This window comes from Neolamprologus brichardi, chromosome 14 (assembly GCF_056152115.1).
Source record: "Neolamprologus brichardi isolate AB-2024 chromosome 14, ASM5615211v1, whole genome shotgun sequence".
NCBI lineage: Eukaryota > Metazoa > Chordata > Actinopteri > Cichliformes > Cichlidae > Neolamprologus > Neolamprologus brichardi.
In genome coordinates this window covers 31806158-31833615 of record NC_142117.1, presented here as the reverse complement: position 1 = coordinate 31833615, position 27458 = coordinate 31806158, and the positions used below count along the sequence as shown (strand labels likewise).

The following is a 27458-nucleotide window of genomic DNA, read 5'->3' as shown; positions in this document are numbered from 1 at the left end:
ATTTTAGGCACGGTAGTGGATGGGGTGACGATTTGGTCCCCCTAGTGAACCTAGGCATGGTGCAGTCATCGAGTATTCTTGAGTCAAATGTGAGGCCATCCCTCCAACATCTAAAGCTTGGCCGAAATTGGGTCAGACCTCAACCCGACTTTAGCGCTGCACCGAGTCCTCAGGAGAGCTGTGCATAAACAAATGCCTGCAAACCTCAATGAACTGAAGTAATGTTGTGAAGAAGAGTGGTCCAAAATCCCCCCCCCCCCCCCCCCCCCAGTGATCTGAGAAACCGGTAAAGCGTGTAAAGGTATCTGAATAATGGGGTGTACGTTGTTTTTCGTGGGACTGTAAAGAGTTGCATGAAGACTCTCTCTTACATGAATATATATTGACGAATGACAAATATGACACATCCTTTACACATAAGTACATTTATTTAGGTTTTAATACATTAATATTGAACATGTTACATATTTGTATTGATTGCATATCACACAGCACAATTCCAATTTATTCCTGTATACCTGCTCAAGGTAAATGTAACAGATTTTCATTTAAAATATGTAATAGGAACTCTTCCTCTTGTTACGAGGAGCCCTTAGTTATTAAATATACAAGTGAAAGTGCAATATCTGAATTGGTCCAGGATCTGCGTTTTGAGCAGGACTTCTCTAATGAATAAATATTGTGTGTTTCATTTTAAAAATGCGATAAATCTTTGACATTTTTTTTTTCATTAATTTGCTTTTTGATGCCATTTTCTAAAAACTGTAGCTGAATACAATAAAAACAACATTGTCAGTTTACAAAAGCTTAGCATATCAATCACTGCATTTTCTATTTTCTAAATAAACTTCATTTTTTTTCCCCATAGAACTATCTGAAACATAGAGTCTTGACAACACCATAACATCTCACAGCACTATGTTACAATAAAATATCTCTGTTAAAAGTTCAAAGAAAAGGAAAATAGAACAATAGCAACATAAAATTAAAGAATACAATGCATAGATTAAATCATTTAAAAATGTAAAGATATAATTTACTTAGTACAACTCTTTAACTTTTAGAGTGAACCTATGTGGATTCATTACAGTTTATCCTGACTTGAGTGACCGGCACAAATATATATATGTTTATATATATATATATATAGTTCTGAATATATAACATGATAAAAATGCTAAATATATCACTTTGACTTCAAAGGCAAATTTGGCTATAGTACATTATGGCATGTTTGGATAAGAAAAGGCAACACCTGGCAATAAAGCCCAAAAGCAGCTTCTATATTGGCTCCTCTGCCTTTTGAAATGTTAAGCATTTAATTTGACTCTACATAAACTTGCTTACTCCCTGGCTTCAAAAAAGAAAAGAAAAAAAAATCTACGTCACTGGAGTCAGATCATTTGCTGGTTTGGAGTTTGCAGGTTTTCATTTCAACCAAAGAAAACTCAAAACTAATTCAAGAACCTTCACTTGTGGCTGAAGGTAAATTCCTTAGCGACACAGGATCGCCTGCTGCTGTGTGCGGTTTCTCCATCATAACATCAAGACTAATGTAAATAGGTGACTTTCAGTTTTTGCCTTTGTCTCTCTGCCACCTAACCAGTCAATTTTATGAGAACCAATTATGTGTATTGTGTGAATATGTATGATTCTGCTTAATAAGTTGCTTTAACGGGCTGAAAAGTTTGTCGCTAGAACAGCAACGACTGGGAAACGACCGTTTGAAAATGCAAATATACAAGCTGAGATAAAGAATCAGACACGTAACACTTAGTGGCAGTTTGCTGGGAAAACGAACAATAATTTAAAACAGACCTGTTACGGAAATGATAATTTGCGCTATCAAGTCACGTGATACCATAATATCAAATGTTTAGAAGGACACGATGATATGTAGAGGTAGGAGGGGCAGTGAAAGCAGTAAGGCTGTTCCTACTGACAGCATGAGAGGGCTCTTTTGGACGCTGTGCTATCTAAATCAGTCACAGTAACCTTTTAAGACACAGAAGAAAATACAAAAAGTTGTGAAACTGAGCAGGGCACAGGCTGGTTACTGGCGGCGTCTTCTGCAGGTGTTATGCAGCCTTGGTGTGAAAACAACAGTAGCGCTGAGAATATCTTTTATCCAAACCGTCTTGACCTCGTAACATTCACAGCGCCAAAAAGTGTTCAGGAAACCATAACAATAACAATTTACAGTCACTTATTTCTTCCCGACTTCTAAAGAAAAGTCAAAGTAGGAAACTGACAAGAAAGAGTTCACCGTTCTTCAAGACTGCTGGATTTGAGTATCGTATGGACCGTAGACATTTACAATATAAAACCCTTCAAGCCTGCAGTCTAAATTTACTTTGTTAGGCACAATAAATAGGCCCCTGTGGTATTAAGGTTCAGAGTGACGAATGACCCAGAACAATTCTCATGTCTGAGTGCAGGTTATGCACCAGCATAAATCTCTATTAACCACAAATAATTTATGCTGAATCTAGTAAACATCTAACTGCATCATTTTTAATAGACATTCTTAATGTATTTACAAGAAATCAAAACACGTGTTTTCATTTTACAGCCCGATTGATCTCAAGCGCACATCTGTCCACTTAGCACGGTCGAAAAGAGTCTGATCCAGTTTTCTCTGTGGGGCTCATTTCTGCTGCCTCAATTTTTGCTTCCATTCTGTAAACACTATTTACAATTGTGAAAAATACACGACAAGAAATGATTTCACAAACTGTATGATTACAATATGTACATTCAAGAAGTAACTTTTTATGTAACATCACTCAAGGATCCATTGAGAAAGATCTCTCTCTTTTTTTTCTTGTTTTAAATCATGTCTGTCAGCATAACCCATTCGCCAGATTACCTTCTTTGATTTCTCCGCAGCAGTAATCGATCACCATTACAAAAATCTTGATTGATGTGACACAGTAAACAGCTTGGTGTGAGTTTAAGTTCTTAAACAGACTGCTCTGCTGCTGCTTCTGCAGATGACCATGATGAGATGGTACTGTAGTTGGCAGTATTGTCTGCAAAGATTACAACTACTGTATAGTAAACCAGAGACGTGTGTTTCAGTTTGGCTCATATGTTAAGGCAAAACGTTTGGCACTTAGTTTGTACTGACTTATTTCAGAAAATAATCCTGACGTCACCTTCAAGAACTCTGGTGGTCGTTTGTCCTCAGCAGATCAGGACAGGTCAAGTCTGCTGCAGTGATCTGAGAAGTATTTTTTGAAACAGAAATGATGGTGGAACAGTGACTGCAGGTTATGTCCAAATAAGGAATGTATCTTCAGATACATTTTTAGTCCGATGTCAGTTCTGATTGTGACGATGTCAGCAACGGGAATTTAAGTAGAAAGAACTTTTTTGTGAATCACAGTCTCTAACCTGATACCCAGCTATGCGTGGTGGTCTTCACCCCATGTGGGAAACCTTGTTGGGTCACCACTGGCTCAAAGTTGAAGTCCAATGAGTCCCCGTCCATTAGAGTGTCATGGAGGACTGTCTCCATGTCAAACTCAAACTTCTCAATGGACATGTCATCCAGGTCACTGGGCAGTTTCTCTTGATGCGAGGGTGCTGACAATCCCGGTCGACCGTATCCGTTGGTGTTAAGAGGACAGAAGCTGCCGGGCATGCCTCCTCCGCCGAGGTGGGCGGAGAGGCCATAAGGCATCTGCATCTGGCTTTTGGCTGTCGGTAAACGTGCGGCGCCCCCGCTGTAGTTCAAGGACATGAGCAAACGGCCATTCATAGCCGATGATGTGGCTGAGGCTGGGCTGTGCACATTGTGGGGATGAGTGTGAGGGAGACCATGTGGATGACTGCTTCCTCCTCCCATGAGTTTGGCCGCATGCTGGCTGCTGTTGTATGGTGGCAGCATACAGCCTCCGCTGGACTGAGACACAACAGTGTCCACTGATGGCATTAGCTCTCCGTGCTGGTCCGTATCTGATGTCAACAGTTCCTTCAGAAGCCCTGCGGTGCTGCAGTACTGGCTCATACTAGGCCCGAAGCTGGATTTATTCTCTGACAGTGTCTGCAGTGGCATAGATGACAGGCTGTTCATTCCTGCTTGGCCATACACACACTTGTGGTATTCCTGCTGAGACTGGGAAGCCATGCTGGGCGAGCTGTAAGAGGGGTACCCAGGGCTCGGCTGCATCATGGGAGAAGGGGAGGACTGGGAGGAGCCAGGGGTTGTCGCCCCTCCTCCAACCTGAGAGTTATTTGGAGAGAGCAAGTTCAGGTTGTCCAGGAGGTTCTCCATGACATTCTCAGAACTGTGTCCCAGAGAGCCTGTCATCTCTGTGAGACTGGGCAGCGTGCCTGTCATCTTGGCCCCGGGGGCTCCGGGGTAGCCCATATGCACGTCTGCCTCTCCAAGGTCATCCTCGGGCACAAAGGGCGAGAGGCGACCGCTAAGAGTGCTGGCGTTGGAGCTGGTCCGAGGCCTGAAGCTGTTCCATGCATCATAGTCATCATTGCTGTGGGAGTTGGGGCTGCCAGGCCACTTGGAGTAGGAGCCTGGGCTGTCTGCACCTCCATCAGGGCCGCCCTGCAGGGACAGCTGAGGGGAGACAGGAAGACTGTCAGTGAACCAGTAATATTATGCATGCCAGCGACGTCAGTTTAAGTTTGTAAGTGAGGCAGAAACCATTGAACACAGGGCTGACTATTACTAAGCTTTTCTTCCACTGTCCATATATTGCAATATAAGAACACAGTTAAAGACAATAAGAATGTGACTTTACTTTTCAATTAATAGCATTTTTTTTCATGTTAATCTGCTTCAATTAACCTTTATTTAAACTATGGAAGATTAACACATTATCTCAAGGTATTGTACACATTGCATACACAGTGAGTAAACAAGTATTGAAAAAAAATCAATAAAATCAGTATGTAAATCAATAAAGAATTCTTTCTGACCACGCAAGCACGAGTTACCTTTTTCTTTGCTGCTCTTCCTCTGCTCTTGGTGAACTTGCTGTTGTTGTCCATGGAGGCTGCCCTGCGTCGCGGGGACTTGCCGCTCTTCCCGCCCTCCGGGTTTAGCATCCACCACGAGCTCTTGCCCGTCCCCTCGTTCTGCACTCGAACAAAGCGGCTGTGGAGGGACAGGTTGTGTCTAATGGAGTTCTGGAGCAGAAGGGAGAAAGAGAAAAGCTGGGTGAGCAGCGGACAAACAGAGGGTTTTAAGCATGCCCTTTTCCGACAACACCTCAGATCTGATTCATCGTACAAGTGCAAATCCATCTGTACAGGTGGTCCTTTGTAAAAACACGCTCAGCTTTACAGCCGACTTACGAGGAGAAAGCGGAGATTTTAATGTCACTCAACAATCTAATGCCGCTCGCTATTCAAAAAACACATGTGCACAAGCAAACAGACAATAGATGTCAGTAAGTTTACTCCATGAGCAATATCCTAAACAGAGCGGGGATTAAACTGCAGACACGCTTTTCTCCAAATTCACTGTCGGTGTGGGCTTTCCTAAAAACAGAAGGGCCTATTGTAAAACGCTATTATACCACATTCCTCCTAACTATGTGTCTTGTTTAAACCAGTTCAAAATCAAAGGGAGGAAATAGACTAATCTTTCCTCCTTACAGACACGCTCTAACGTTGCTTAGTGACACCACCAGTGGAAAAACTAATTTTTGTGCAGGAAGCCAGTGAAGCGTTGTTAAAACAGAGCAAACAAAAGAGCGAGAATATTGAACAAATGTCTGCTAAGCACGGCGCAGAGAGTAAGACAGCACGTCGCCCCTGCTTTATTGGAAGTTGGACGTGCACTGGGACGCTTGGCTCTTCAACATCGCAGAGTTAATTTGCTGTTCAGCCCGTAATGATTTTAAAACTCTACATCAGCCTAAACTGTCACTGAACTGACCATTTAACCTCAAATGATAATTTATAGTTTCAAGGCTCTGCATCATTTTCTGTCCAGGTCTTAACATGAAGTAATGAGCCTTGTCCAGACATTACTGTGCATGCGTAAAGCTTGTTGTTTTGGAAGAAAAGCTAAAACTCCCGGCACACACACACACACGGCTTAGCATGCATGGTGTCTAACGTCATCAAGGCTGTTCCTGCTGTGAGTCACCGCTTCACATCTGGTTCACAGTCTGCCCTCTGCTCTGCCTTCACCTCCGCTTCTCCTCATTTCTACCATCCCTTTGGAGTCTGGACACTAAAATCTACACCCAGTATAATTTATTCCACAGTTTTCATTGCTAGTGACTTTTATTTCTTTAAAATAAGAGATACAGAACTTCTCAGCATTGAAATTTATCTGTTGGAACAATACTGAAAAAGTGCACATGTGATTTCATAGCACTTAGTTTACAATGATATGAAACAAACAAACAAACAAATGACTCATACTGTTGCTTTTCTGTAATTAAAGGCAAACTGCACTACAGATCTGACTGGAAACCCTTGGAGGAACTCGGGGTCTAAATTAAGTTCTGGCTAATATTTTAAAAGTATTCCAGTTATTAAAGATCTCTGGGGTGATGACTGTAGGACTAAATATTGATACAGTCTAGAGGATTTGCAGTATTTGTAGGCAGTCAACCTCAGTCTTCTCATTGTCAATCTACACAGTTGCTTATTTTAGGTTTATCATTTCATGGATTTTCATCTGCTTTGCTACTATTGTTGGTTTCTTTCAGCATACTATCACTATCAATGATCCCTGTTGCAAAGCAGCATGTAGTACCTGCTTACTATTGTTTCAGTGGTACGTGTCCTTTGCTCTCTACAGCCTCAGCATCGCGTGTTGGATTGCAATTGAGCATAGTCACGTGTAAAAATGATAAGTGTAAGCATGTGACACTTTGTCAGTGTCAGCCGGCTAATTTGACCAACTTTCATGTATATTTAGACAGTGCAGGAAACACACAATAGTCTTTATCTGTTGTTAAAAAGTTCAAAGACTAAAGGTTTGTGGTCATTTTGGCGAAAGCTGAGATGCTTGCAAGAAACAAACTGAAACAAAAAGAACGATCAAACGCTGAGATGGTAATACGGGTCAACCTCTGAAGCCCAGACTGAGTTCATCCTCGTGAAATTGCAAAGTCATAATTTGATTATTTTCTCAAACCGTTAGAGCCATAAAATACATTATTCCCCCATCACAGCTGGACTCGCTTCATTATGAAGTGATTCTTTTTTAAATAACATAAATGTCGCCGGATATGTTAATTGGATTTCAGAAAAAACACGCCATATTTTATTTCCCTGTCCTTTATTTTCCTTCAACATCTTCTGTTCCGTGTCGCACTTTTCCCTCTTTCCCCTCCTCACTGGAGGACTTGAGCCTGCAGGGCACATGTGGGCCTGCATGAACACTGGTGCTTCACAATGAATGTAATTACCTCTGAATCAAATGACCCAACTGCTTCAGCCAATAGTTGTGGTTTAGTTTGCACGATCTGAGGTACGTGACAGCCCTTCCGTGATTCTCCAAGTAAATGCTTTTCTCCCCCTCCTCCCCCTCCTGCACATCGGTAGCTATGACAAAACGCAAGGAGTAAAGTCTGGTCATGAGCCTCTCTTTCCCATGACTGCGACGAGTGCTGCTGATTTCAGCTCTGCTGGGACAAGGAATGAACGCGATGTGTGCATCGACGCCGGGATGTCCTGTTGCAGCCCTATATCACCCCGGTGACAGAAAGTAGAAAGTCACAGCTAAAGTCTCTTACTTTAGTGACCCAGGTTTCTGCTTTATCAAATGTCACGGTTAGAACGCAGGGTGTAATAATCCAAAACATTTTAAAAACCCAGTTTAAAAATATTGATGCAAGGCAGGGAGCACCAGCAAAGGGTCATAAAAGCTGCTCTGATGGGAAATGCCAGAACTCGGCAGAACTTGGTGTGCCGTGTGGGGAGTGTGGCTGAGTGCGTCTGGTGGGGCCAGTGGAAAAGCCTCGTCTCACACTGTGTTCGTGTGTGTGTGCGCGAGTGCGTGTGCGAGAGAGTGCCAGCTCATGTTTTTAGTGGAATGGCAGTAGGACAAACAGCAGCACAGTATGGTTTTGATTTTGTAGCTCGCTCCAGTGATATATCGGTTTTAAACACACGCTATTGGGAACAAACAGACACGCACACAGAAATGCAGATGTACAAATGGAAATCCCTTTGCTCTCATAATTATGAAGCATTTCTTCTTTAAGACCAGGCAAGTATTATTTCTTTCCTGTTAATATATTTTTAACTAAAAGTATGCAGTTTTTTTTAGGTGTGTGTCCATGTGCGTGTGTAGGGGAGGGGTGGCTGTGGGGTCCTCTGACTGAATGTGACACTGGTTTATCTCTGGCTGCAGTACACAGGAATCTAAACATTCCAGCTAATCACTGTGTGCAAAGTTCAATTGTAATCACAGCCAACTTGTTAGTATCTCTTAGGAAACAGTAAAGGCAGGATTCCCAGCCAGGCAGCCATCACAATCAACATTCCTCAGCAAGGTTACAAAACCCATAATTTCGCAGAAGTGAACTCTTGATTACTGTCGCTGGAGGACGGTCCTATCTTATGTTGCATGAAAATTTGACAATAACACTTTGTCATTTCAAAAGCAGAACATTCCTTTTCTTGCCACACACACACAAAAAACCCACCATCTGCACTGACGATGCTAACACATTAACATGTGCTTGAAATTATTATACAGTTAACGGGAGCGGCAATCTTCTTTGCAGTGAGTAATCATAATAAATGTTGACTAAAATACACATGCGCGCGCACACTGCAGCCTTCTCTCCGTCGTTCCCGAGCTCGCCGTGAGGAGCACCACCTCCGTTCACGGTCAACACAGCACAGCCGTACTGGCAAAACACAAGGAAGTGACCACATGAAAGAGGACTGTGACAGGAAGCGGAGCTGACTTCCTGTCTCACAGGAAACATGGCGGTCAGTAAGCAGAGAAAAAGGCATGGAATGCGAAGTCGTGAGCCAAGCGGACACCGCAAAAAATCGCCTCCCCAAAACCCGCTGCCAAAAGAGTTTATGTTTGACGACGGGCGATAATCCCTGATGTCTGATGTCACACCGCAGTCATTAAACGAAAGCAAAGTTCACGTTGTCGTGTGACTGCTGAAGCCGAATTACATGACTGAATACGTCACGACTCGGCGAGAGGCTGCAGCGTGGCTGTCTGGGCGGTTTGAGTCCAGGAGAATGTGTTTTGAATGTAGGCTGTTAAGAAATGCAGAAAGAGGAGCTGTGTGACAGAGTGGGCTTGGATCAGTAAAGAACACACTGTGCTGATTTAAAAACTCCTTCTCTGGCAGCACTACTGAAAGGCCACACTGTTCGGTACATCACCCTCTCTTTGCTTCTGTCCTCAATGTCCTCTTCCTCTCGCCTTGTCTGCTCTTTCCTACTCCTTTCATCTCTTCTTTTCCAGTATTCTCTCCCCTCTTTATCTTGTTTCCATTTCTGCTCTTTTGTTCCCTACCTATCCTATTCTCAGCCTGCTTGCTTACCTCTCCTTCTACTTGCAAACTGCAGCCAAGTACCTGCAAAAATCTAGACACGGTGCCACACAGGTGTTTCAAATTGACCAAGGTGCTGGAAGCTCTCCGAGTCGTTCAAATGTCAACTTGTCTAATGAAAAAATCCCCAGAAGAGCGCAACACCACCTACACGCAGTGCTGCTTTGAATAATGTAAACCCGCAAGTGAAACCTCAGCTGCAAAGGCCATATAGCTACACGTATAAAGTGCAACATTGCTCCCACCTCACTGACTGAAAGCGTGCAGCATCTATGATCTCACACGCCAGCAGCTATAGCTTCACACACATTTACCAGAGATACGGAGCACATGAAAGTGAAAATGTGGTTTCCATGCACTATTTCCACTGAACTCATTAGAGAAACGGTGCTGTCCTTACCGTGCATTTTCACCTTTCGTTACGCAATTTTCAGCCTTAAGAGGAGCTCTTCACTGTAACTAGCTATTGTATGTGTAATGTCTGCACCTGTGCGTGAGACGACAACCTATAGAGTGCGCGCACAATTTCAAACCACCAAGATAAGTAGCCCTAAAAGCTGCAGCTGGGTCACGTCTGGAGCCTTGTGCTGAGTCTGGCAAAGGGCGAGAAATATGGTCAAGACAGAAAATGTGTAAACCAGCTATTAGCCTAACACCAGCTTAGCATGTCTGCCCGCTTAACAACAGGATGGGGTTGAGAACACAGCTCTAGGTGAGGTGATGGGTCAACAAACCGAATGAACTCTCGCTTGCTGCGATGAAGTCATCTAAATATATACTTGCGATAACTTTCTCCACTCTGTGTCAGACGCACTTAGCACTCTTTCGTCCAGAGTCTGACTCATTTGTTTTGTTTTTTTGTTTTGTTTCTGGGTTTTCTTGTTTTGGTTTTGTCTTTGGATGGTTGGGGTGGCATCTAATACCTGGGGAGATTTCTACACTAGTTGTAACTGATCAGTGTTTCCTTAAGTGCATATAAAAGCCACATTCCCTACAAAAGGCTTTTCCAAAAGTATCTCAAATATTGTCACAAATTTCCAAACAATGCAAGGATTTTACATCTTCACAATCACTTTTTTTTTTAACTGTTAAAATATCAGAAAATAAATTACTAAGGTTATATTTTGCCCCATCTAGTGTTATGCAATTAACTGATCTTGATCATTATCATTGAAAAATACTTTTAATTGTTTAAAAACTGGGTTGCTATAGCTCATCTTGCTGAGCAGGAGGCCTGTGAACTGAGGACTAGACTTTTCACTGCAGGGGCCAATCATCAAACCGATAAATGCTCGTTTTGGGTTGCTCAACCTTATCCTCACAGTCAAAGTAGAGCATGGAGACAGAACAAAGTGAAAATGGAGAGTCAGACATCAGTATCTGTGGTAAAGAGTGGTCACGCAGCATCTGGAAATAGTTTCGATTTCTAAAACTATAAACACTAGAGCAATATCTGCCGCAAGATAATTTTTCCCACCATTCCAAAGGGGGATGTTACCATCCCATGAGTACAAGAAACAAAACCTGCAGTCCCCAAAATGACCCACTTAGCAGCATCGAATGCCTGTGTCTTCCTTTTCAGCCGCGTCTCTCCTAAGAATTGGGCTCATAGCTCATGATCTATGTCTTTGCATATTATCAAGACATTTAGTTGTATGTAATACTTTGTGGTTGTTTTGGTGCTCTGTTAAGGTGCTGAATAGTTTACACCGTTGGATTTATTTAGGATTTAGTTCTAAACCAAGTCAGCTATTACTCCTTGAACTTAAAATTTTGGAGGCTCCTTCTTAAGTCTTCTCGTTTAAGGTCTAACAAACATAGTGAATGAGTTTCATTCCAGCTATTACATGCATATTAAGACCATTCTTCACATCAAGATGATAAAAACGCGATAATATTTTTGCCCAAATTGTCAAGCTACTTACAATGGATTTGTTTGTCTCTGTCTTACACACATGTGCAACAATAAACCAATACAAACTCACACTGCCACATTCACAGAGCAATCTGACCAGACCGTGATGACTTCATGTATTTGCAGTTTGATATGTTATCTTCAGCACCAATATTGAATTGACCAGTGATAATCACTGACCTATTTACTAAAGTCAATAAAGCGATGATTATAAAAGGTAGTGGAAATAAAAAGCAGGGCACAGGAAATGTAAAGCCTTAGAACTGGGTTCGTTATTTATAGCATCTTTTTTAAAAAAAAAACAAATTCTAAGGAAAAGGAAATGATTGTTGCCATTTATTTTGCATAGCAGCAAGTGGCACGGCACAACGCCTTAGGTCAAACTGGGTAAGGAAAGCACAAACGTGTTACTGTTGGTAGCCACAATTCAGTTAAAAAAAAAAAGAGTCTCATATTAAAAATGGAAATTGACCCCAGGATAAGGTTCTAGCTAGAAATAGCTTCTTTTTTGCCCTCTCCCAACATCCTACCCCCTTCCTAGTCTTCTATTCCTCCCTTGTCCTTTTCACTTGCTCCCCAGGGACACCATGCATGCATGCTACTTGCCACAGCTGATCGCAGACTCATGTTGCAGCAAGAACAGTCCCTTGCTCACCCGTTGACGTCAACTTTCAATAAATCAATTTGGCAAAGAGAGCTGAGTGAGAAGGCCAATAGACAGAGCACTCAGTGTGCAGCTCCTCAAATTCACTTTAGAGTTCTATGAGTCCAAGTAGCACTCTATGTCTTCCAGGAAAGTACCTCTTCAAAATGGTCATTGTCAGATGCTGACTTATATGAACGTCGTAAAGTGGAGAAGGAAAGGCAGAAAACGCGAGTCACGCAGGAGAAAATCTGTCTGCAAATGTATTTACTGACGGCCTTTTGGCAGGATCGCCTTTTCTCAATCCTCTGCGAGCAATCTTAATGCAACCACCCCCCCTTCGCCCAGACACACACACGCACACTGATACACACACACACATACAGAGCTTGGAAGCCCGAGTGGATGGTTAAGTTGAAGGTTGATCGATCTCAGACGCTGCAGACAAATGATAAATAGCCTGTGAGTGGTTTTGGGCATAGGGGCAGAAACAGCAAAGCTACTGACACTCGAGGATCTTTCATCACCGTCTGATAGTGTGAGACAAGTGGCGAGTGAGATGAGTGGCAGAGTGGCTATTAGTGAACTTCCTGCTGCATTGTATCCGCACAGGAAGCGCTGGCCAGTCCTGATACTGATTCTTCTGGTTTATATGCAAAACACTGCAAAATGAGACCCTGGTAGGTACAAAAGCAAGGGACCAGCTGGAGAAAACAGTGGGTTCAAGAGCCACAACTTCCTAATCACAACTTTCCCGTCTGACTGCACAAAACAAGAGGAAAAAGGAAAGAGTGGAGCCTTATCCAGGTAGGCTTTTCCAACAGGATCACAATGGTGGATAAAACTCTTACTGCACATTTAAGAAGCAGTTCCCCACTTAGGATTTGCTCTCATTATGGAGCCAAACACACATAGCTTGGTGAGAGAATAACATATCATCTATCATTTCCTCTACTTTGGACAGGCCTCATATTTGAACAAATTACTCCAAAGAAAACTTTGCGGAATATGCGAGTGAGTGACCAAACTTTAAACTACATACTCAAACAATCGAACGAGCACAGTCGAGCATGCATTCTCAATTCCATTCTTTCAAAGGATGCAGAAATCCAACATAAATCTGGGCAGCAACACTTGATGGGGGTCTGAGTGACATTTATGGGCATAAGACACTTTGAAAATAATGACGCAGCAAAAAGAGCAACGGCAGCTTTCTGTTTACATGTTGTGCTCTCTCTTGTGCTCGTTAATTTCTTGACTCAGGCTTGTGCAGCATGCTGCTCATGTGTATAGACAGGGACTAGGTTGTGCTGGCTAAGCTTACCATGCTAAAATATGTGCATGTGTTGCTATGTGCAACACAATGCGAGTCTGTAAATGCACAAAGCAGTGTCTGTGGAGCGAGGATATTTTTTGCCTCTGATCGGCACAACTACTGGGCTGGTCTGCTGCCTGCTCTGCCTGGATAAAGATGCAGTGTGTGGACCACTGCTGGGTGCCTGTTTGGTGACCTGCCTCCATGGGCCTGGCCCACCACTGGATTGACAGGGGGTGGGGGAAGTGTTTTGGGGGTTATATTTATATGCTTCTTACCCCAGTTCAAACTAGCAAACACAGGGATATCCCAAAGCTATTTTATGGCTTCCAGTGGAAAAATCTCTATTCAGTGACATAGTTGAGAGGATTTCTCATTACCACAGGTCTCCTTAGTGCTGCATAATCAGACTGTAAAGCACTGATACATTTCTAAGATGTCTTTAAGAAAATGACTGCATACAAATACATTGGACTGGAGTCTCCGCTCAGAAGATTTAGCAATATGTGGAAGAAGAAAAAAAAAAAAGAAAAAGCTACATCTGCTAAAATTCAAACATCAGCAGAAAATCTGAGAAAAAAAAATGACCGCCCACACTGTCTGAACACTGTCTCTTCTCAAAAGTAACCTTCTGAAGCAGCAGGGAGATTCCTGTTACGCACTAAAAATGTCACCAAAATTAAAGGACATCACTTGGAGGTTAACACTTCAAGAGTGCAAAAGAGAGCATAATGTCAGCACTGTTACTGTGGGAAATCACTGCTACCATCTTAGGCTGAAACTAAAGTCACAGTAGCGGTCTTTTAAACTTTTTCTCAGATCTCTTTCCATCGTCGAGAAAATGTAGTTGCTGTACCGAACACATAGCTGGCTACAGTTCGTTAACATGTTTTTAACTGATCACAGTTTAACGGTGAAAAACGCAGGTCCTGAAAGCTTTTCTTGTTTTAGCTTTATACACAAAGTCTAAAAAAACCCAAAAAAAACAATACGCACATCAATCAGACTCTGTACATCTGTAATGCACTTACCTGTTTTCTAGTTCTAAAATTGGCATGATTCACGAGTAACTGTTTTCAGAGAAAGGAAATTGCTAAAGAAACCTTAAAAGATGCGCTGGAACAGTTATTCTTTTTGTCACAAAGTGGGTTTTAATGGACTCACTTTAAAAAGGAAATTACAGTGACACATATGACAAAAAAAACATATAAACACATACAGTATGCAAATGGAGCAGGAATGCAAAAACTGTAACAATGCAACTTTAAGAAGACACCAAAGCAGCCAAATATTTTCATGGTTATCTTAAAAGTTATTTCCATCTTTTCTGAAAATTAAACCAGAGAGACCACTAAAAGACACACACTGTATACTTTCAATATCAGCGTCTTCTTATGCTATATAAAAGCATTGTGAAGACAGCAGAGGTAACCACAGATAGAGTTAAAGAACGAGTTTGTGAAGGGCTCTGTTTTCTCATGAGCTATAAAGTGAAACTAGACTGATATGTCCCACACTGTTAGGTACAGCGAGAGATAGCAAGTATGACATTAAATCAGCCTAGACTGACCTCAGTCACGGCGATCATTAAAAAGCTGGCATTGGTACAGGTCAGGGCAACTCTCATTTCAACATTTATACTGTGTCTATTATTATATTAAGTCTAAACCACGACAAACCACGACATTTAAGTATTTGAAAAGAACATGTAAAAAGTTTGTGTTGAAGGATAATCAGCAATAACACTGACTCACTTCCAAGCACTGAGCAGTGCGGAAGAAAGAAAAATGAAGGAAACGCTGGAAGAGGAAGAAGCCACTGAATCTGGCGTCATTCTCAGTGTTGCTTCCTCTCCTGATGACATCACTATCCGTGTTGCATACCTTGTAGTGCTTTCAAACCACCCACTTCCTGTCAGTCTCAGGCTGAAGTTTGCACCTCTTAAAAAGGAAGGTTAGCAGAGATAAGAGTTTCTAGAAAAAAAGATTATTTTTCCATAGTTACGGCAGCCAGCTGACATAATATCCTTGCTGCCTTTTATTACTTTAAGTTTATGCAACAATACATTAATCACTTTTTCTGAGAGTCTAATGTTTGCACAAAGCAGATTGTGCAATTCAGAGTGATGGGGAAATTAATAACTGCCTAAGACGTGTATGCCAAACAATTAGTATTAAAGTGTCAATATTAGTACGGCACAAAATATCACAAAAGCAGCTCGATGGTGAAAGACGACAAAGAAAGGATTCTCTCTTTTGATTCATAGAGCGTCGTAACATTTCCCACCGTTTTCCCAATGGCTCCCTCTTTAACACAACAAAAACGCTTCTGAATTGCTAACAAATGCCGGCGTTGTAAACAGACCATTTTCTTTTCAATGAAATCTTGCTTGTCAATCACATCAACCACAGTATGAATGAATCACTGAGAGCAGAATGTGTCGACATGTCATTACACATCAAATTGGCCCGACTTACACGGCAAAATTTCCCAGAATCCAATACAGCAACCCTGAAAGTTGAGCCGCACTAAAAGGCAGAGATGTTACCCGCAGACTGCACAGCGATATTCACCTCCACCAAAAAAAAAGCAAAAAAACCACTCTGATGTTTATTTTGAGCAGACGTACGACGCGCTATTTATACAGGCAGTTACAGGAGAAACGCATTTTGCACCTCTCGCATAAGCCAGCAATGACAAACTGATATCCTTCTTTGGTAGGGTTTGGTTGGTACATTTCAGGTTTTTAATCCAGTTCCAATTAAGGTCAAGTAACCACTGCCCTACCCACTGCACCCATAAGCACTTGATCAGACAAAGGCCTTTCTATACAAAACAGACAAAATGTTGCAACACCAATGCAAATCTAAAGGGAACACTCCCAAAGACAGTTCAGTTATAGGTGTGTGCACTTTGGCCTTGAAATAACCTATGTTCCTATGACAAAGAAGCGGGAAACCTGCCTTCAGATGTACAGTCATAACAGCACTTCTGATTTTAGCGTAGATTTTAATTTCCACCCATGTCAGCCAGCTGTACAGTTCCAACGAGTGTTCATGTATGTGACAGAAAGCCAAAATGGATGTGTGATGGTGTGATAATACCAGTCCAGCCTGACAGGCACCGTGCATAATCGCTTCAGGGCAGGAATTGCACAACAATGTGGGTCTGGGTAATGCCTGTGGTTTGGGGCCCTCGGCAGTGAGCCTTCCCATTAAAGTGTTGCTCTGTTCACTCCTTGTGTGTCTGTAGCTAGTTCACACTCATATATAAGCTATGAGAAACTGACGGGATGCGAAATTTGCAAGTGTGAAGAAGCACCGTGGGTTTTCACTTCTTATTTCTACGGTGAAATTTTTTTAATCCATACCACAGTTCCTCTTCTCACACCATAAAACAACGCTGAGGTCTTAATGGCAACCCCACAGAGGATTTTTTTCAATTTTCCTGACTGGTGAGAAGTTGTGAAAAGAAGAGAGGAAAAAAAGATCACGTGGTTTTGTCTTGCTACTACCAAACCCATAATCTTAAAAACAAAACATTCTGACTCATCCTAAATGACTGTTTACCTGACAACGGCACTGGATGTCAACTTCATATTTTTCAACTCTAGCGTAAAGCAACCTGCGTGGGCGCCACTCCTCCGTAAGGCTGAATGAAGCTCTAGTATTTACTGGTATCTTTTGTATATCACTTCTACTTACTCACAGTTACTGGACACTACAATCACTGAGTGATCTCTCTCCTGAATGATCTGGTCCTCAGCCAGAAAAAGAACTGACAAAACAAAACTCTGGCAGGAGTGCTGCGGAGCTCTGTCATGCCAGTGTCTGAGGCGGTGGAAACAGCCGTGTACACATTTGGCATGATTTGTTTGAAATCACGACATGAAAGGGGCACTTTATGGGGTTTTCCAGTTTCCTTTCCAGCGAGATAAAGGATCTGTAAGTAACTTAGCAAAAAGTTACCAGTTGTGGTCCTGGCTACGTCACTAACTGAGGACAAAAACATCATTTCCAAGGTGTACATTCACATTCAAAAGTTGCATTTACTGTCATAAAATGCATTGAGGAAGGATTCTTTTTTCTCAGGTTTTTCAGTATAATTTCTCATTATAGGCTCATTCCTGGCTGCGTAGTTTTTGCCAGACCATCTGGAACATCTTGCCAATCCCAAGCACTTAAAAATGTTCCTTTTTTCTGCTTTACAGAGAGCTGCAAACTGTAAAGCCTGTTGGACTGAGACAGACAGACGTGAAGCTCCACGTGGGATCAATTGTTGATACTCATGTGAGGTTAAAAGGATGTGATGCGATAGAAACAGAATGACTTAACTCCTAAATAAAAACACACGTGCTCCACGCGCAGATTTAAACATCCAAAAATCATTTGACAGCAACGTTGCACCACATTGCTTGTTATTGCAGTCTGGTGACCCCTCAAAAGTGTTTCTTAGTAACAATAAAAGACAACAGAGGGCAATGCTAATGCCGGGTCTCAGAAGTAAACAAATATGGAGCAGGACAGAAGGAAAACATGGCATTGTGAAACAATGTGTGGAACTACTAGTTTCACGCTGTTGCTCAATCAAGTTTGAGAGGATGAGCACAGTTACATCACATCATGTGTATCACGCTGCTATACTACGCACAGCCAAAACCCCCTCAACAAGTGGATCTACTTACGTCAACCGAAAAGGACAAACATTTGCTGCCTCTTTGAAATGTGATAAATGTCATTCTTTTTCAGGATTAGATATTCTAAACAGTCTTCGGTTTCGCCAGTGTCACCTTTGAATCTTGGAGGACAATTTGAATTGACAAAATGGGCAATTAAAGGGTCAAATGACTGATATGTTAACTGATAACAGGTATAATTACTGCAGTCCTAGGCAGAGACGGTTAAAGACTACCAGGTAGCAATCATCAATACTCACAGCTACTTTTTAACACCCCTGGTGCGCCAGCTATGGTGATTCACTACTTCAAAGCACTAAGCGATACAAAAAGTGAAGGGGAGAGGCGGTCTTAAGTGGATACTGGATTAAAATCAGCTGGGGAGAAAAGGAAAGGCAGAGTATCGCGCCACAATAAAAAAGATATAAAAGCCTGCGCTGGAATGTTCCCTGTGTCAGCCTGTCTGTCTGCCATCATGTCTGCGCATCTGCCAGCAGCAGGGCTTTAATTATGAGGCCCAGGTTATGTGCGCACACACAGTAGACTAACGTCCCACATATCTCTAACACAGTGCCTCACAGTTCCGCTGACTAACCAGTGGCACCAGACTTTGGCCTGCGGCTCCCTGATTCCAGTAAATGTCTTGTTATGCAACTCCTAACAAGTATCACCCAGACTGAACTTAGAGCATTCCGGGTCCTCTGCTGTGTTTTCTCTCCCTTTTCTTAATTTTCCCCTAAAGACAGTAAGCAGTTAGCTCCTTGGGGGTTTGCCATGGCAGGGCTCGGGTAGTGGGGTGGGAGATGGGAGTTAGTAACCCTTCAAAACACCAAGTGTGGCCCGCTTTGTGCTGAGGCAGAAAACCAGGAATGGAGAGGCAGGCGGCGCAGTCAGGAAATGGGGAGGAGGGTGAGGAGAGCTCCTTCAGCTCTATGCCTGAGAAACACAGCTGCCCCTCATGTCTTGGGGCAATGCCAAGGTTGGACTCCCTGATTGCCTCAGGGGGGTGAGAAGTGTGTGTGTGTGTGTGTGTGTGTGTGTGTGTGTGTGTGTGTGTGTGTGTGTGTGTGTGTGTGTGTGTGTGTGCGCATGTGTGTTTGTTTCCAACCAGCAAACACAGGAGGACTGCTGTTTTATCCAGCTATCTGTCCTACTAATACACATTCAGACCCAGAGAAACAAACCGCCTGTGACTGGTGATAAAGCACCATCAGCTTTCTGCTCACTCAGCTAGAATACCTAAATTCTCAGCTTCTTCTTTTCTTTAAGCCACACTCCTGGTAAATCCATTTTAGATAGCAAGCAGCAATCTGATTCACTTCTGCATCATCTGCAAAAGTTAAGACCATTAAAAAAGGGTGCAATGTGACTCTAAATCCTAGTACTGATCAATTAAACTTAAAGGCGTTGTATACTGCAAACCAAAAGACATTTCTGAGACCAGTAATCCATTTCTTTTAAGAAACCAGCTTTGGGTTAAACCGTTTCTAGCAATGAGCTGGAGCTCATATTATACTGGAATAAAACACACTCACACACACACTAGCAGTTTGAGTGCAGAGCAGTTTTTACTACAGTCATATCATGACTGCTGAAACACAAGATCATATCAGATTTCATTCATATCGTTATATCTCATATATTCTACATCACACTGTAGTTCAAGCTCCAGTAATTTTAACTGAAAGGCTCCATAATATACTTGATCTGTTCAGGTGCTTTCAACAGCATTATGTTTCATTTACGTATTCTACTTATGAGATTAAACTAAGAATTTAAAGATAAGCCAATACAAGTTTGCAAAGGTATCAGATAATAACTAGAATTAAAAGAACTGCACCTATACAAAGCAAAAACACCAAGAAGTAGAGCTTTCCAAGAGAATTCTTGGATCCTTTGGATATTTGCCGTTGTTTATGTCAACAATTTAAAAGAAGTATAGAGAACCAGGTGTCACTGTTAATGGTTCCACGTGTTCCAGAGAGTTTCTTTTTTGTCTTGATATTTTTGTTCATTTTGCTACGGAATAAGTTTTTCTGATGGTAAAACCAAAAGTGAGCAAGTTTATTTTGTCAAACTGGGCTATTTGAGGTTTCACAATCTACATTATTCTTTATTCTAAACAGGTCCATGGGATCCATGACTCTTGATTACTTAACTACTACACAACCTATGTGGTGCTAACCTTGCTTACTGTGAGACTAAGACGGTAAGAGGGATTGGAGTCAACAGGTGCATTTACATGGTAATGACCCTCGTGTCGCTCGCTGTACAATCTGCTCGGACCTACGTGTTTGTCTGCTTCGGCACAGTTTGCTTTGAGACCCGTGGGAGTGTTTACCAGCATAGGCTGAGGAATTTCAGGTCAAGAGAGCATCGAGCACAGAGAACACCCATGGCCAAATTGATCTGGTAACTGACATCAAAGCGTACCTGAGCCATCCAGCTCCATCAGTGAAAAGCTAATATTTATCCTGCAGTGACGTACTTATAGTAGAGAAATACACAAAAGAACAGACTTTTGGCAAATATGCAAGTGTCTGCATACATAATGTTTATAATATTGGCTACCTAATGCATGCATATGTTTGTGTGCATGCAGCAATATGAAATCCGGATCGCAATGCTTATAGTGACTTAAGGAGCATGATTTTTTTTAAGTTAGGCAGTCTGCTGGAGAACTGGACATATTAGGAAAAAAATAAGCAGTTCTGCAGAGAGGTTTGGTGATGCATCATTTGTGCCATCTGTTCGTCTTCCTGTTGGATGGCATCCTGTGCCAGGGCCAATGTCCAGTCCACTCTGAGAGCTTCTCCAAGCTGGTCCCACCTGGCACAACTGTCCTCGAAATTCACACTGTCACAGACGGCCTGAGAAGTGTGGAGGCTGTCATGACTCAGTTCAGACACGACCAACTGTGTAGGATCAGCAGCGCTGAGAATCAAGCTCAGCCTCAAACAATTAAGAGTAGATAGCTCTAATCACAGAGACGTGCTTCAACCAGTTCACTTCAGGGGAGCCACGTCACCTGAAAGATCAGCAACATTGAGGAATAATCTTTAACAGGTTCTGAGACACTGATCCAAAGGTAAATTACAACTAATTTTTTAAGGTGTTGAGCAGTCACCGCTTCCTAGAAACAAAGAACTCGGGTTTTGCTTTTGTTGTTGAAATCTATCTACGTCAGAGGCCATGAAAAAGCTTAGTCCACGACTTAGTCAACCAGTGCTTCAACCCACAAGCCGCAGAATATGTTCTTATTCTGAGTGTTTTAATGTTATCATGAAACCTCAAAGGATAAAAATCAAAAGTTATTTGGCAGCGCTGTAGTCATCAGACTGACCGATATGCTCTCATCCAATATAGCCTCTCATTGTTTCGACAATTGCTGATGTCGTTCTCCAAGGATACAAGTGCTATATCAATAGCCATTCAGGATTAATCTATTATTTTTGGTAGGGGGAGGAACAGGAACAGGCTACCTGAGAGAAACAGAATGGTCTGAACACATCTAACTGTAACCTAATCGAGATGGCCAAATCTACTTTACAAATGCTAACAATTGTAACTCAGCAGCAAATTATGGCCACGTTTTGTTCAAATGAATGGCCACAAGTTGTGTGGAGACTTTGCAAATAGCTTGCATTTCACAGCTCAACGACTAATGAGGCATATTACCCAAAGCCAGTGTTGGGAAGGTTACTTTTAAAATGTATTCCATTACAGAATACAGAATACATGTCCCAAAATGTATTCTGTAACGTTACTCAATGAGAGTAACGTATTCTGAATACTTTGGATTACTTAATATATTATCATGCTGTTTACAACTACATGAATGTACTATTGCTGTGATTTGTTACTGTTACTGAAGGTCCGCGGCTCCGAACCGTAGTAAAGGGACCTCTGGCTAATACGGCGGTTCTGTGTCGGCTCGTAGCCGAAAACTAGCTTTACTTTGTTGTCTGGGTCAACTTTGCTAGCGAGAGACAGAGAGAGGTGTTGAAAGGCTGCTCCAACAGAACTTATTGTTTTTGGAGGAAAACACGAACACGGTGCACAGTCGAGTCTTAATAGCTTACTTACAACTGGGCTCGTCAGGCACTCTTCTTGGCTGCAGTGGTTATTATTATATTTACATGCTTCCAGCTCCCGTTTTTGCTCGATGACAGCTCGTACTTTTCCTTTTTCTCCCTCCCTCGCTCACAGACACATAACGGGTATGGCAGTCCATTCTCCCTGCAGCACGGACTACACTGCCCATGATGCTACATTCTTTAGAGGTATACCTGTAGCATTCTGCCTATTAGCTTAGCATAACAACAACAAAAAGGCCTCTCTCACCCAGGAAACACGCAGAGAGAGAGCGTCACCCTGTAACCATGGCAACCGTAACGCTGCCACCTGGAACAACAGAACATAGCTTTCAAACAAAACCCAAACAGTCCTGACCCGCCACAATATGAAACAGGGAAGTACCGCCGTGTAATCCATTTATTTCAACAAAGTAACTGTATTCTAAATACCACCTTTTTAAACGGTAACTGTAACGGAATACAGTTACTCATATTTTGTATTTTAAATACGTAACGGCGGTACATGTATTCCGTTACTCCCCAACACTGCCCAAAGCAGTATCTTAAAAGCTCTGCCTCAAGATTTTATGCAAACTTCCATGCTTAACACTTAAGTGTTAACATGTGAGAACATCAGTGTTTGGTCTCTCGTGTAGTCAGAAAAGAAAAAATGCAATTTAGCACCACTGACACGAGGCCGATTAGAGCTATTCCCTAATAGCTTTTGTGCTGATATAGCTCTATTGTCAAAACTCATAATTATAGACAGGTGCGCTGGTTGACTCAAGCTTTTTATGGTTATTTATTATCCGTTAAAACCAATGGGCAGATTTGTTTTCCCCTGTGATGAATCAGTTGTTTAAAGACTAGGCACAGTTTCAGCTGCAAAGTTGTTCTCTGATTAACTACAGTCCAATATTTAGCTTGAGCGCTTTTGTTTGTATGTCTACAGACCTTCTGGAATGAAATCTGCCACACAATTTACATATTTTCATACTTCCAACAGGTCATTTCACCCATTGGCAGATAGTACATAGCAGGACTGAAGATAACAAAGCCTGGTCTCAGAAAAAAGACATTTTGCACATTTTAAAAGGGAACAGTAATAATAAATACAGATTAAGTGGATTAAAAGATGATTCTATGTAAAAATAAAATTAAAAAATAAACGAAGAAAACCCCCAAAATGCATGACTCTCAGACGCTATATTTAAACATCATCATCTTTGGCACAGATACTTTCTCTCTATCCCACCTCATGAGTGTGGTTGCTTTGGAGAGACAATGTGTGACGGCCCCCCTGTGTGGAAGTGAGAGGAGAGCTTTATGAATAACTCCCCTCGCAGCCATGAATGGCACTTTGCTTTCCCACAGTATTACTCAGTTTACACCCCCACCATGGCAGGATAAGCCGTGAGCCCAAGCGGTGGCTGAGCCGCCAGTCACACGCAAAAATGCCACACGCTAAATGCAAGCAATAAAAGTGAGAACGTTGATTTTTTTTTTTTGGTTTAGTTTTATTAATGAAGTCACAAGGACGTATTAAGACTGTGTCACTGCGACTCTGCTGCAGTCTCTAACACTAAGTCACTTGTCATATCCAGTCTCTGCTACGCAACTTCTTAATTACACTACAATACAGTGCTTTGCTCTAAGAAAAAGGGTGTGTTTTATGGTCACTGGAGTACTAGTACTAATGATGACGCACACATAACCAAGTAACCAGTCTGCTCATCCAGTTTTTAAAAAAAATGTGTTTATTGATAATTTGACTTAACATGACTAACACCATGTGGGTGTTTCTGCTTCGAGGTTTCAGCTTACCACACACTGCCTACAGATTCTTGACTTGATTATTTCTTTTAATTTCCATAAAAATGCAGCATTCGGATTTTTGTTTTACAAACAAACTACAGGGTATTAAGGATGACGAGCATCCCTTGCTCATTGGGAAAACATGCTTAAAAGCATGGTAAATACAGAGGAAATTTTTTTTCAAGCAACCTCTTTCACAAACACACCGACACACTGCACTCAAAAGTTTCATTTGTTGTCTCACCGATAAAAAACACACATTTTATGTTAAAAGCACCTTGCCTACAAATCACAACAAAGCCAGAGAGCAGCACAAAGCTGGAACCTTTTAGAGTACGAAGGCATACAAAGAAGAAGTGAAGGGGAAAAATGGCTTCTGGGACAATATCACCACCCTAGCAACACATCTGTCCAGTACCTGCTTTGTTTACTGGGGGATATTTCACTACACTGAAGGGGTTTTTCCACTCTCATTTAATTTGTCTTCACAGGACTACACTTGACAGCCTAACATGAGTTTGCGTCCTTTCTGCAAACACTAAAGTCAGATGAATGGATGAATACGCGGAAGGCAGTTTATTGTGGTAGTTTTTGGCAAAAGTATGCAGGTCGCGTGTGAATGATTAATTAGGGAAAAATATCTGTCTACAAGTCTGATTCAGTGCAAACTAAAGAAAAAAAAAAGAAGAAATTCTCTCTAGCCTTTGTGACTGATCTGAATGTGTCATCTCTCAGCACATGACTCAAACATGGGATCCTGCTGACACGGGAACACAAAAAACAAAAGCTTTAAATTTCATCGGCAGCCCAGACAGCCTACAACGCTACAACAGAGGCCACTGTGTGGCTACAGGCTCAATATGATTTCCTGCTGTGAGAGTAGACTGTCATTAATTTATTGTCAGACACCAATGAAACTATGCGTCTCCAAAGAGAGGTTTACGCCCTTCAATAGTGTTCAGTGGGAGGGCCTGTCACACCACATCAGAAATTTTAAGTCCCCTCTTGCGTAATGTTTGGGACAGTTCCTAGGACACATGAATGCTGGTATCTCCTTACGACACAGATGTATAAATAAAGCTTCATTCAGTGCTCACGCACTCTGTTATGGAAAACTGTGATTTAGCCTTAAAAAAAAGAAAACTGAAAGAGTAGATCTTTCTAAATGATTTTAAGTCACAACTCGAAACATTTTCTGACGGAAGCATTAATTTGGGGACAAGAAACATTCCGTTTAGTTAGGATATTCATATAAATCATCAAGTCAGATTACTGCCTAAAGTTATGGTGACATAAAACGGTCGTTAAGTGGATGGATAACAATGGAAGAGGACATGTGAGCATGAATGGGACTAACTTAGCAGCTACGCAACTCTTTGTGCATGCTTTTTGTCAATCCCAGGGAAAAGTATGCATAGGGAGCAAATCGTGTATTAGCATAAGTCTCTGCAGATGATGATTACCCTCGAAATGATGATGGATGATAAAAAATAAACAACCCTGACCAAATGCATTATACAGTCACAATAAACCGACTATTGAACACCACAGACAAGCCAGAAATCCCTGGAGGGGTATTACAGTGATACCACAGGAGATAAAAACATAGCATAAAGCACAATGAAGCCCCTGTGAACCCACTGTTAAGTAGCCACAGACACACCAAAACTCCCCACTGAATAACTTTTTTATTTTTCCTTTTATACAAGAAGTACCACAAGCAAGTGCTTTATCAGACACACCCGCACGCACGCACGCACACACACACACAGAGAGAGAGAGAGAGAGAGAGAGAGTTAAGAATAAGAAAACAAGTAGTTACCTTCCATCCTGCAGAGCTGTTGCTGTCTCCTTTGTCCTTGAAATAAGGCACACTCTTCACCATCCAGTCATAAATCTGAGAGAGAGTTAGTCGGTTCTCGGGAGAACTTTCGATAGCTTTGGTTATGAGGTCTGCATATGACATATTCCCCCATGCGTTTCGCCGGGAGGAGCTGCTCTTCCTCTGGGCAGCGGCAGCAGCGGCGGCCGCGGCCGCTGAGGACGACGAGCCGACCGGGGTGGAGAGCAGAGGCACCTGCTGCTGCTGCTGATGCGGGAGTTGCGGGTTCGGGTGCTGCTGCTGCGGATGCTGCTGATGTTGCTGCTGCTGCTGCTGCGGAGCTTGCTGGTGGACGCAGTTCTCCTGACACTGGAAATCAGTGCACAGGATGATGGGTTTCTGCTCTGTGAAGTCCTCGGTCTCCTCCAGCAAGCTCAGGTTGTTGATGAACTCGGTGTTGTTGGCGGGTTCCTGCTTGACAGATGGGACTGGTGAAGAGGTGTTGGAGTCGCCCGGGTTGATAAACTCCGGCCGGGGCAATGGCCAAGTGCACGACCGGGGCCGCGACAGCGGTTCAAAATCCGGGTCGATTTCCACCAGGTGTGGCTGCTGAGGCGCTTCCGCCATGGTCGAAAGGTGAGTGAGAAAAGTGTTACAATGTCATGTAATTGTGACGAACCTGTCGCTTCTCAAAAGCAGCAACTTCGCCTCGGAGACGTGAGCGAACGCAAGATAAAACTGACCGGGGAAAGAGTGCTCCGCTTGGGCGCAGGAAACAACACTGAAAGTTACATCCCAAGTCGATAAAAAATTAAAAATAAATGTAAAAAAATCAGCTGATTAAAAGAATGATTCTAAAACGTCTTTCAAGTAAAGTAAAGTCGAATACGCGGTCACAGTGTGTTGACCCGCTGGTTTGTTTTTGTCCAGTCCTACAGACGCTCCGTCTGCTCCTCGTACAGCCTGTTGACTCTGTTGTACATACAGCTTGTGAGGACTTACTGGAAGTATCATTTGTCAGCTGACACCGCCCACATTTGACTGACAGCCGAAAAGCACCAATAAACTGCATCGAAAGACTCAATGAAAAAAGTAAACCTGTGGAGAGCAAATGTGGAAGATTTCCCTGTTTACTTTTTAAAAAAAGATTTCTACAGAAGAATTATATCCATTGCTTTTCCCTAAATATCCTGTATTTAGGTCAAAACTTAGCAACCCTAAATCATTCACTATTTACGATTAAATAAGAGCAATGGTAACTAAATATTCTGTTAGTATTGAAAGCAGACTACAGACTCTGTGAGAGTAATTGTAGCGTGTGTAGTAACATACAGACAGAATCTACACTGGCGCACCATCAGGGTGTCTTTATAACCTGGGGTCATTTTTGGTTCACACTAAAACTGGACGATGCCAATTTTTAAGCACTAAACTGGAAATATCGCGCTCTGCGGGCTGTGTGGCAGCCTGTTGCTCGGGAAACGTGATTAGAGAAATGAATGGATTCCGCCAAGCATCCGCAAGTTTTAGATCCAAAAGTCACACAGTGAGCAGGAAGCAGACCTCAAAAATCCACGAGGACGGTCACATTAGTCGAACATTACTGAGAATCCGTGGGTAGATTTTAAATGTGCTGTGTGTGCAAGCTGTGATGACAAGGAGCAGGGGAATTACTTACCTAATGC

The 27458-nt window shown here is 42.3% G+C and overlaps 1 protein-coding gene across 1 annotated transcript; it reads right to left on the bottom strand.

Moving 5' to 3' along the window:
• Positions 1 to 409: 409 nt before the first annotated feature.
• On the bottom strand, positions 410 to 26745 carry foxo1a (forkhead box O1 a). The gene is made up of 3 exons (XM_006796610.3): positions 25774 to 26745; positions 4960 to 5151; positions 410 to 4579 (listed from the first exon to the last, which is right to left on the bottom strand). The coding sequence occupies exons 1-3, from the start codon at positions 26398 to 26400 to the stop codon at positions 3392 to 3394; spliced, it is 2007 nt and encodes a 668-aa protein (XP_006796673.1). The 5' UTR covers positions 26401 to 26745; the 3' UTR covers positions 410 to 3391.
• Positions 26746 to 27458: the final 713 nt, after the last annotated feature.

Bases quoted from the DNA above. Each gene is read 5' to 3' on its own strand.
- foxo1a (XM_006796610.3), bottom strand. From the start codon at position 26,400: ATGGCGGAAGCGCCTCAGCAGCCACACCTGGTGGAAATCGACCCGGAT. The intron at 5,152-25,773 runs GTAACTACTTGT...CTTCTGCTCCAG, and splicing joins ACAGCTCTGCAGGATGGAAG to AACTCCATTAGACACAACCT. The intron at 4,580-4,959 runs GTAACTCGTGCT...GTCTCCCCTCAG, and splicing joins GAAGAGCAGCAAAGAAAAAG to CTGTCCCTGCAGGGCGGCCC.